General features: G+C 44.3%; 1 protein-coding gene across 1 annotated transcript; it reads right to left on the reverse strand.

Moving 5' to 3' along the window:
* Positions 1-141: 141 nt before the first annotated feature.
* Positions 142-11241, reverse strand: col9a1c (collagen, type IX, alpha 1c). The gene is made up of 38 exons (XM_085901528.1): positions 11213-11241; positions 10341-10411; positions 9620-9691; positions 9267-9396; positions 7396-7792; positions 7234-7314; positions 6340-6357; positions 6055-6144; positions 5931-5966; positions 5354-5425; positions 5231-5275; positions 5111-5146; positions 4250-4273; positions 4121-4174; positions 3940-4011; positions 3629-3667; positions 3439-3495; positions 3295-3348; positions 3157-3210; positions 3026-3079; positions 2908-2961; positions 2788-2841; positions 2659-2712; positions 2513-2566; positions 2395-2448; positions 2283-2327; positions 2169-2222; positions 2042-2095; positions 1926-1979; positions 1775-1846; positions 1672-1707; positions 1555-1599; positions 1458-1490; positions 1245-1391; positions 1108-1162; positions 845-1039; positions 697-783; positions 142-628 (listed from the first exon to the last, which is right to left on the reverse strand). The coding sequence occupies exons 1-38, from the start codon at positions 11239-11241 to the stop codon at positions 423-425; spliced, it is 2838 nt and encodes a 945-aa protein (XP_085757654.1). The 3' UTR covers positions 142-422.
* Positions 11242-11608: the final 367 nt, after the last annotated feature.

Genomic DNA, 11608 nt, shown 5'->3' on the forward strand with positions numbered 1-11608 from the left:
TTCCTTTGTATCCAGGCAACGCCCGAATGACATCTTGACTAACCGTTTCTCTCCAAAACTAATTTATCTGGAAAGCTTGACATAATTGTGCCAAAAAAAAAAAGATGATTCGTTGGCGCTGTGACAGAAAAACTCTCAGATTGTGAGGTATGCAACACTATTGAAAATGAAATACATGTAGTCAAACAAATGTTTTCTATTTTACAGTTTGTTAAAGCTCGTTCACCTTCAGATAAACTCCCATTAAAGTCGCTCCTCACAAGTCTATACAATTTCTACAGTTGTGCCGTGTCTTGTTGCCCTTTGTGTCGCTAACATCCCCAGTTCCAATGTAGACTCCTGAAGATCAAAACTGGACTTGTGGACCAGCTTAGAACCGCCGTCCGTCACTTGAGGGTTGAAGATCCGGGTGCGTCCATGTCTCACTTTTTTCTGTAAATGGATGACTTCTTCCCACCGTACATAAAGAGAGGTGGTGGATTTCGGTTTATGCAGGTTGATGGGTCACAAAGACCTGGTGGACCAGTGGGACCCTTTGGACCGACTGCACCTGGGACACCGGGGCTTCCTTGTTCGCCCCGTTCTCCGTTCTTGCCATCTTTGCCGATGCCGGGAGCACCTGGAACACCTAAGGTAGTTTTGAAGCACATTTGTTTTGACATGTCGCGTGGTAAGCCTGAGTGTTTTTTTTTTTACCTGGTGCACCTGGTACTCCTGCACTTCCTTTGATTCCAACGCCATCTTCACCTTTATCTCCTTTATCTCCCTTAGCTCCAGGATCACCTACAAAAGGAGCTAGTTGATTGGGATCCTACCCAAGTCTTTGGGTCATCTCAAACCTGACCTTTCTTTCCCGGTACACCTGGCATGCCAAAGTAGCCCGGATGGCCTTTGACCCCCATGGGCCCTTGAGCTCCCGGTGGTCCCGGCGCACCGTCAGCTCCAGCAGGGCCCGGTGGTCCCGCTTGTCCTGGGACGCCAGGAGCTCCCAATGCGGCGGGCCTCTTTAGGAAATCTTTCATGAATTCTCCTAATTGTTCTGCAAAGTCAAGATTAAGGAACAAATCATTTTGTCCCACCATTTCAAGTGAAAACGTACAAACTTACCTTCAACTACAGCCGAGCACATTTCCCGAAGCTTGTCATCGTTAACTCTTGGGCCCTGTGAGGAGTTCATAAATGTGGATAAGCATATTTTATTTTGAAAAGCAACTTCTGGCAGAGTCAGCAGGCGCAACGCTTACAGGCAGACCTCTGGGACCCGGTGCCCCAGGTAAACCCGGCTCTCCCTCCAGCCCTCGGGATCCCATTGGACCAGCCACGCCCTCATGGCCTGGCCGACCCGGTCTACCTTCTGGTCCGGTTGCTCCTCTGTCACCCTTTACTCCATACTGAGTAGAACAGTGTAAATCAAAGCCAGTCCACTCTGGTTATAAACCTGAAAAAAATATTTATACCTCTCCTTTAATTCCAGGAATTCCAGGTGGACCCTGATGGAGAGATGCTAGGTTTAATATTTCATTCAAACCAATGAAACCACAATACAAAACATACCTGATCTCCCTTGACTCCAGGATCTCCGGGAAGACCTGTAGCTCCCTGAACAAAAGAGGAACCATACGTTTTGGTCATTAAATACAAATAATATTTTTGCAATAGAGGTAAACATACCAAACTTCCTTCTGGTCCCTCTGGTCCCATCGGCCCCTATCGACAGAACTTTAATCAATACTTTTGTTTGCTTTCTGGCATTTTAGTAAGAAGATCATCCAACCTGATCTCCTTTGTGTCCAGTGTGACCTTTCATTCCACTTTCCCCAGTGTTGCCTTTCTCGCCCTTTCCACCCTGCGAGCATCGATTTTGAAACCAGTCCCTTAATTTGTCATCGCCACAACCCCAATGAAATTTAAGAAGGTGTTGTTACCTCGATACCCGGAGGACCCGCTGGCCCCACTGGCCCTTGTTTCCCTGGTTCACCCTAGAAAGCGATCACATATTCAAAATATTATCACATAAAATGGGGAGTCAATATCAACGCACAGTTGAGCCTTTTTCTCCTGGTTTTCCATCTTCTCCAGGTTTCCCGTCCTCACCCTGTCCACATGTGGGATATATTATTGTAATGTACAGCAAGCATGAATTGAATGTCCACGTTCAGGAAGCTCACGGTTTTGCCCGGAGGTCCAATTGGCCCAATGGCTCCATCAGCACCGCTGTCGCCCTAAAGATAGTATGCACGTCATTTTGTCATTTGGATAAATTATTAAAATCAAAATGTTACCTTTTCACCAGTAGGTCCAACTAATCCTGGCTTGCCTGGAAGCCCCTGGAAAAAAAAAAAAACACTTCTTAGGTAATACCCTTAATAAAAATAAAATATGAAGGGGACTTACAGGAATGCCCACAACCCCCCTGACGCCAACGGTTCCGACCGGCCCGGGCTCTCCCTGTGGAGTAGATTGACAGTTTAGACACGAAAACATATTGATTTATTTTGAGCTGACGAGTCACCTTGGCACCATCAGTTCCAGGAATTCCATCCAGGCCGTCTTTGCCCGGCGCTCCCTGTCATAGCCCACCGCACAAGTAAAAAAACAAAACAAAACAAAACAGATTTGAGTGCTTTAAAATGTAAAAATGTAATCAATCCAACTTACAACATCTCCCGTATCTCCTTGGGGACCCTGCACCCCTTGAGGTCCCATTGCGCCCTAATCAAACATAAAATCCAAATGAGAAATATATATTTTTTTTCAAATATTCTCCAGCCAGCATGTTGCACTCACTTCATCACCCTTGGGTCCCTCAAAACCTTGACGTCCACGCAATCCCTCTACACCCTGAGGACACAAATTCACTCTTCAAGACTTTCCTTGTGGGTGTCAATGCAAGGCAAGATTACTCACAGGAGCTCCAGGTGGGCCGGTGGGTCCGGGCATGCCATTGAAACCCGGAGGACCCTATAACAGAAACAGGACTTACTTTAACACGAATCGAATATAATCGGAGCTAAATTGAACGTACTCTGTCTCCTTTTTCTCCAGTTGTACCAGGAGGTCCAATGGGTCCTCTTTGTCCCTGACACGGACGGATATCACATTATAGACAAGTCATTTACACACTGTTAGCATAATTGTGACAATTAATAGTCTTACGTCGTCTCCCATGTGACCTGGGGCACCTTGAGGACCTTCAGGTCCAGAATCTCCCTGTGGATCGAATGAAAATAGTCATATGGTCAAACTTGATTGTTTACATTCAATATTGTTTATGGTGTCAATCAAACTGCGGACCTTTTCTCCGGGTATACCATCTTTGCCATTTTCACCAGGCATACCTTTGTGTCCCTGAGAGCAACAATACCGTGACAATAAGTAAATAAAAACCAACCCAATAATCATAATAAATAAAAAAATAATAAGTTAAAAAATTCTCACCTTCATGCCTGGTATCCCAGCCAATCCTTGAGGTCCAGCAGGGCAGGCTGCAGGGCACTACAAATGTATTCCAAACAAAACAAAAAAAGAAATACAACTCAACGTTTTGTCACGTCAATGACGAGACATTCTCTGAGAATTTCCTAGCCATGCATCCAAGAAACATGTTGACAGGCTGAAAGACACTCACAGATTCCCCACTTCCCTCACCACTGGGACCAGGAGGGCCCTAAAAACACAGCAGAGTCACATCTACAACACCCAAAGCAGCTTAAGGTGTTTACACAGATCAAACAACCAGAACAGAGAAATTCCCAGTGGAATTCCCAAGTGGAAGAACCCGAGAAGAAAAGCATCTGTGTGTGAACAAAATTGACAGACCAACAGACACAAGGGAGAAGTGCATTGACCAATCAGCAATAAGCATTTTTGAATCCAAATTTAGCACCCAGGAAACAAACCAGCAACCACAAATAATGATTTCAATCAGGCTTTTCTTACCGCTGGACCAGGAGGTCCTGGAATCCCTGGAGGTCCTGCCTTTCCAGTATCCCCTTTGGGTCCTGGTGCACCCTGCAAAACGCGTCATCAAAACATTTATAAATAAATTTAAAAATTGCTTAGATTACTTAGAAACACATTTATTCTCATCTTAATATGCTTGGTTCATTCCCTGACTGACCTCAGGCCCGATATTGCCTTCATCGCCCGGGATTCCCGGTTTTCCCGGTGGTCCCTATCGGAAACACAGTCAGTTAGAGCAGATCACCTTCACTGCACCAGACCAAATTTGGAAGGTTTGAACACATACAGGAGGTCCTTCACTTGCTGGGCCCTGTAAAGACAAAATCAAACATAAGATCATTGATGACTTCATGATTGATGACTTAGATCAGGGATGGGCAACTGGTGACGCTCGTGTACACTTGGAGTGGCCCTTGATTAATTGATGTTTTGGAATTAAAAATAATTTGTGTTCCTGAGGAATTGAAACTTGCAATACCGCTATTAACCACAAGGTAGCAGACATTGCTATACTATCTCTCTATCTCGGTTGGAATTGTAAAGAAGAGCAAGAAAAATACCTATGCACAAATCAAGGTGAGGTTGACATTTAAAATTCACGAGTATTTATTCAATGAATGTTCTTGAAAAAAAAATGGATGTAATCAAGGTTGAATAGTTTTACAAACGCGTATGGTTGCTTAATTGGACAAGTGGTTGCTGTGACAGACGCGCACAGGTGAGTAAGACAGGGAAAATGACAATAGAAGATGCACAAACAGAACATTTGCATTTAATATTGCCTCGTGGTTTTGTAGTTTTGTGTGATCTAGTGGGAATTTTTATGCAAGAGCGCAGTTTAAATGGGGTGCACAGTTTTCTGTGGTTGTTGATTTTTTTTTTTCTGTCGTTCTTCAATGCATTTTTCCATATGCAATTGAAATTAAGGTATATAAAGCTACTTTTGCACATTGCTTCAATATAAAACACTTTGAGATTCTTTTATGAAAAGCGCTTTGCAAAGAAAATTTATTATTATTATTATTATTATTATTATTATTATTATTATAAAACAGACGTGCCACACGTAGTACTGCACCCCTTTATCAATTAAGTTGACCATCTTTGAGCTAGCATTATTTGTATAAAAAAAAAAAACTTCACTTACAGCAGGACCTGCAGGCCCGGGAAAACCAGGAAGACCCTAATGAGTTGGGAACAGACAGTTCAGATGAATTAATCTTCGTATTGCGGGAACATTTATACAGCATTTTAAATAGTTCCTTACTCTCTCGCCCACTATCCCTCTGGGACCCATTGGGCCAGGAGAACCCTGTGGGAAATAAACAGATGACAATGTTAGTGTAGTACATACCCAAAAGACTTGATAGTAATGGATGGTGTTTTTTACACTAGGTCCTGGGAGACCAGGTAGGCCTCGCTGGCCAGGAAGTCCAATTTCCCCCTGCTCGCCTTTGCTGCCCTGCCAAGCACACACAAAACGCAAATAGGAGAACTTTATCTTCATCACCTCACAGTCTCTCGAGTGTGCAAAGGTAGTGACAGTGAGCATTCATCATTGTTTCTCAGCTTGTTTAAGGCGGAATGGGACTGAAGTTTTACAAGTGATGATCTGACCTTTTGCTTCTGCTAGTTCATGTTTGTAGTGATGGCGATGGGCTGGGAGTCATTGATTATGTATTGATGGCGTAACTTTTAACTGGCGTGAAATGAAGGGAATTACGGGCGTATTCCATCATGTGTGGAGGCTCTCCATTATCAGGCTGCCAAATTGATGGTTTGCCTGCTCCGCTCAGCCTTCCAAGGCTGACACTTTGCGAGCCATCAAGAGACCAAGGTTTACGTCTGTGGGTGTGCGAGTCATTTTACCTTGATTTAAAGTCATGACCCCCCAAAAAAAAGAGCTATGGAGGAAGAATGGTTCTATTTTCGAAGGGGCAGTTTATTTTTATTTTTTGTATACTTACAGCCGGACCTGGGCTGCCAGGAGACCCCGGAATACCCTGGAGACAAATTAAAACTGTCAAAAAAATGCTTTAAATGCCAGACATATTTTTTATAGATTTTTTTTTTTTTTTTTTTTTTTTTTACATCTCGTCCATCTCGACCGTCTTCCCCCGCAGGCCCGCGAGGACCCTCGGGGCCGCTGACTCCAGGGGGGCCTTGGATGGATCTTTCAGGCTGCGACAGGAAATGGACAGTAAGTCATAAAAATGGCTTGTAATGATTAAGTATGTCAAATTTAGTGGATTTCTAATAAGATGTATGAATTATGACATCTGAAAAGAATATTGCTCGGAAGCTATTGTGTGCAATGAGGCGCCCAAGCAACCGAGATTAAGCAAAACAGAGTAGATAGAGTGGATAGATAAATACCTCAGCATTGGCAAACATCTGAAGGAGCCAAAGAAATCAGACCAAGAAAAAAAAATTGCAGTTAGTGAAAGTGAACACACCCCCCGTCACCATAAGAGCCAGCAGAAGCGCATCTGCTCAGAATCATTGCAGTGAGTTGTCATGCTCTCATTTCAATACAAAGCTCATCCGTCATACAAAGGTACCCGTCGCTAGGTAACCGCCTCCCGACATGTTAGCCTGGATGAACACTTTGCGAAGATGCAAATATTAATCCCACTCCATTTCATGACACCCATTGAAATACTTGTCTGAGGCGGAAGTTTCATTTCATGAGCGACCAAAATGTTGGCATCACAAGCATGCTAATGAAATAAATTGCTATCCCAAACGCTAACATGCATACTCGGATAAAAAGTTATCCTCTATATTTCATTCACAGTATGTTGGAATGATAGACATGCTGTTGAAAAGTTTCCTTTTCTCCATAATTGCAGAAGATTAAAAAAAACATATCTAGCTGGATATGCGGCTATTTATTTATTTATTTATATATATATATTTTTTTTAATAAAACACGGTCTAACAAGATCCTTGTTGTGCAAGAAAAAATACACTTTACTTTTAAAATCCAGATAAAACAAGAAAGTGAGTGCAAATGTCAGTAGTGTGGTTGCCCTCTTTGTGGCAGAAACCAGAAGTGACCACAGGTATATGTGGAATGAATTAACCAACAGCTGACTTTGTAATTTCCCCTCAATTAAGATTTCATAACGATGAAGGTTTCTTGTCAGCTAACTTTGCGTTCCGTCAGCGTGTTGGGCGATTCCATCTCTGCCTGGTTCCTTCCCGGCATGCAATAGGGCGGCTCGCCTCACCACAAACCGCAGCTAAGCGCATCTGGGTCCAGCGTACCTCGGTGGCTGGTAACTCGTTGCAGCTCTCACGCTGGGCTCTCTTTGGGTCGCAGTGAATCAGCATCCACTGGAGCTCAAACTGAAACAAGACACGACAGCGGCAGGCTAGAAAGCCAATGGTGGGGAGTCTCTGTCACCAAAATACGTTGACGTGGCTTACCACCACAGACGCTTCGGGGTCAGCGTCAAGCCTGCCGATGAGTGTGTCCCCCTCTGTGTTAATGGGCCCCTTGCCCTTGATGGGCTTCTGGTCCACGGGCTGGCAGTCCACGTAGAGCGTGACCTGCTCGCGCTCGACACCGATCATCACCTTGTGCCACTTGGTGTTGAAGAGCACGGAGAGGCCGGGGAAGGTGACGGTCTGCAGGTTGCCGTCGGGGCTGGTCAGGAAGTACTCCAGGGACTGCTGGTCCCCGTTGAGCCTCAAACCGGCTTGCTTGCGGCCGTCCTCGTCCACGATTTGCCAGACGTTCCACACTTTGCTCACGGTGTTCTTGATCATGCGGAAGGTCACCATGAAGGAATACTCATCGGGGAAACCGCGAGGGAAGTTCAGCCTAAATCCATGATTGGAAAATTCACAACAAATCAGAAATTGTTTATTCGAATACAAATGTTTGTTTTATTTTAAAAAAAAAATGCATTCATTAAATCACATCTATTCCATTATCGAGGGAAACAAAAACTCAATGAGATTATGTTTTTGAAAATTGTTCAGCCAGAGTGAAAGTCATGTCAAAGTTAATGTCGAATCACACCTGGCATCAAAATATTGAAATTAGATTCACCAGCTAATCATGTTACTCTATTATGGCGTATTCAGGCACTGTGGAATATGCTGCCTCGGTGGGTGTAATTCAATCTTCCACTTTAGGCCAGCCTCCGCTCGCTGTGTTTTTTAATGAGTCAGATTCACACTAGGTGGCGAATTCAGATCTGTGACTTGGTTCTTTTTTTTTTTAACATCTTGTAAACAACAAAGGTGAAGCAATAAAATAGGTTTCCTGTTACCCAATAAAACAAACGGGGCTCTTTCTAGTATCGTCTCAAATATGTGCTGACGGAAGGGAAGAGGATGTGCTGTCGAAAACACCTCGGCGAGGACGGACTTTAAAGTGGCAGCCGGCCGACCGACCGACCGGAGAGCCAGTAAACACGTATTAGCATTCAGTGTGACCGGCGTTACATAACAGCATGTGACCCGCGGGAGGCTTAGCGTCCATGTAGACCAAGCCGAAGGGTCGCCGGCTTTCATTATGTAAAGTGCCATTACCTGAACAAACTCTTTAATTCACTTCTGTGAAATGGCGTGGTTCGCTTAAAAAAAGGTGAGCCTGCAGGGCTAATATGAAGAGATAATCACCCAATAGCAAGGCATTCATTACACACCGCTTATTTCTTCTAGAAGTTCACATTCACTTGCTTGATTCAATCCTGATTCCTTGTTGGGTCTCATTTGGAGGCCACAGTTGATTTGAAGCCACAAAAAAAAAAAAGCTAATCCTGCTGCCAAATCCAGCCTTTAATTAGGAACTCGTGAATTTTTTACAAGAAGCTAGTGATGTTGTCAGCACTCGTTATTTATCTGGCTTTTGTTTCATAGCCTTGAAGGAGCACACGCAGCAGAAGATAAATCATTACCAAAAAGGCGTGTCAAGATTTGTCTCTGGGAAGGTGTTCTCATGATTTAATTGGATTTGGTGCATTATAATTACCATCTTAAATTCTTAATTTTCTTCAAACCCGACGGTACGCCTGATGGATGGATCTCAAATAGACGTTGAATACATTTTGACTTATTTCGTAGAAAAGAAGAGCATCTTGTTTTGTTTTTTTCCCAACTTCTCCCCAGAAATGCATCATAAATCCTCCCTTTGTGGTCGGCGAGATGTCAAATATGTTCAGACACGTTTGCACTATCAATTATATGTCCCTCGCCATACGCTAACATCTGCGGCCGACCTGTAATAACGCAACACCTGCAACGGGAGCACATTGGCGTATGCTCTTTGAAAAAGTTGCACCACTCACATGGTTGGAATTTGGAAGTTGGCCTCCCGATCCAGGCGGTAGGCCACTTGCAGGGGAGTTGAGCCGTCCACCTTCCTCACGCCTTTCAGCGGGATGACATCAAGCTGGAATTGGGTGATCAAATCAAAACCTGAGTAGAAATGCGCAAAAATGGAGATTTGTTACAATGGGCTTGAATGGAAATTATTTTAAAGACCTACAAAAGCTCAAACCAGAATGAAATTCCTAAGCTAACTTCAACATAGTTGCTTGGCACATAGGTGGTGCCAAAGTCATACTTTGATTGCCAATAGGGCAACCTTTCATAAAATAACAAGATATGCCCCATCCCTCCCCAAAAAAAAGTTTTTCACCCGGAAGATCATCCTGTCCGCTTCTCATAGGTGGGCAGACGGTGTCTCCATCCAGTCGGTTAAAGTCCAGTTCTGAAAAGACAGAAGGTGCAGCATTTATTGATGAATTTTATTATGATCATTTATTATTATTATAGGCATTTGGAGTCACTCCAGTCAACAACCTGAGGAAGCAACTGACACATCTGGAAGCCCTTCAGCAAGCCCACATATACGCTGAGACATGAGACCGAGCGGTGAGACGGAATTTATGCCATTTATTTTTTTACTGCTGCGAAACACTTTTCTTGACCACACGCTCAACTTGTTAAAGTTACCATCTTTACACGGGCAAAGCCACTCATTACTATAACGAGCGTGCCACGGACCGCAATGATGTCACGTGGCTTCCCGTGTGCACTTTTTGAAATAAAAAAAAAAAACCTGCAGCTTAGCGCAGTCATATTACATTTAGAGCTTCTGTAAACAAGTGCAGACAATGGCATTGTTGGGACTGTCAGAGGGGGAACGCTTAATCTCATTTAATCCTCTGCACGACACGGACCACTAAGGCACGGCTGCTATTTCGGGCCCCTTCGCTTGGTGACCTCGCCATGCTACAGGAACTGAACATTAATTGCATACATTGCGCGGCCACTTCATTAGGTACCCCTCCACGGTCTCATCGTCCTTTTGGTCTTTGGATAGACATTGTTAAATAAGGTGTTGCACAATGACTTACGTCCAAGTGCGGGAGCAAGCAGGAGAGCCACCAGGGCCAAGTGGACAGGCGAGTATGTCCATGGATGCTTTCTGCACAGAAAAAAAAAAAAAGATTTGCAATAGAAGAAAGCATCATTTAGCATTTCAGCCCTACATATGACCAAAAAGTCAATTCTGCTCTTGGTTGCCTCTCATCCATCCGAGAGAGCCATGCTCCGGCGGTGCCGTCAAGGGCCTAACCTCTCTCGGTGTTAACTCTCTTGCAGATTTGTGTGAACCGACGTGTGAGTGAAATGCCAAGAGAGGGAACGCGACCGGCGGCCTTGTCAGCAGCAAGGTCTTCGCGGGGCCAGACGTCAACCCAGAGAAGAGAAGAGCATCTTCAAAGCCCCTCGGGGTCTCGCCGGCATTTTTTTCATTTCAAAGGTACCGGCGCATCCGTAATTTCTCCATATTTTGAAATAGTTCTTCCATAAATGAATGTAGTGGGTGGTAATGAGAGTCGGCGGCAACCGTTTTCCTCCAAAGCATTTGTTGTTCTCACATTAGCACCTAATTGTTTTTTTTGTGTGATATTTGACGCTTGGGAAAAAAAAAAAAAAGGAACAAGCACATTCATATTCACATGAGACAAATTAATTGTGCGATCTCTGTGAGAACGCACGGAATAAATCTCCCGTTAACCCTTTGGAGTTCCCACCAATGCAAAAAAAAAAAAAATCCATATATATTTTTGGATGAAAAAAATGCTAATACTGAACTGGCCCCAAAAATGTATAAAACATTTTCTTCACGCCACATCATTGCCTACTTATTGACTAAAGAAAGGCTTTTAGTGTGGAAGGTCACGACAAAGCTGAGTGATGAGAAGCCTTGACGTGAGTTATTTACCTGGTCAAAGCAGAGCAGCGGAAGGCCATGTTTGACTGTCACGGAAGCTGGGCTGGGCTGGGCTGGGCTCGGCGATGCTCTGCGGATGCTGGAGTTCAAGTCGAATCGGAATCCCCCACCCCACGGCCGGCTCCTACCTGCGCATGTTGACGAGCGAGTGAGTGAGTGCGGGCGGGCGACGGCGCAGGGGATGTTCAAGCATTTTTCGGAGGCCAAATAAAAGTTGCCTTAATGGCCTCCCATTGGCCAGGAGTTCTTGAAGGAGGTGGTGTCACCGTTTTATTACCGACACTTAAAAAGATGCTAGAGCCCCGGGGCCCCATGTGTGTAAACTGGCTTTTTTTTTTTTTTTTTTTGGGTGCCCCCTAATGATATGTGCAGCCTGTATGTAATTCT

Source organism: Syngnathus leptorhynchus, chromosome 20 (assembly GCF_054491065.1).
Source record: "Syngnathus leptorhynchus isolate UIUO chromosome 20, UIUO_Slep, whole genome shotgun sequence".
NCBI lineage: Eukaryota > Metazoa > Chordata > Actinopteri > Syngnathiformes > Syngnathidae > Syngnathus > Syngnathus leptorhynchus.

Coding starts and splice junctions, on each gene's coding strand:
- col9a1c (XM_085901528.1), bottom strand. CDS start 11,241: ATGGCCTTCCGCTGCTCTGCTTTGACCAG. Junction 7,315..7,395: donor ACCCCGAAGCGTCTGTGGTG/GTAAGCCACGTC, acceptor GTCTTGTTTCAG/TTTGAGCTCCAGTGGATGCT. Junction 2,713..2,787: donor AGGGACCCAAGGGTGATGAA/GTGAGTGCAACA, acceptor ATGTTTGATTAG/GGCGCAATGGGACCTCAAGG.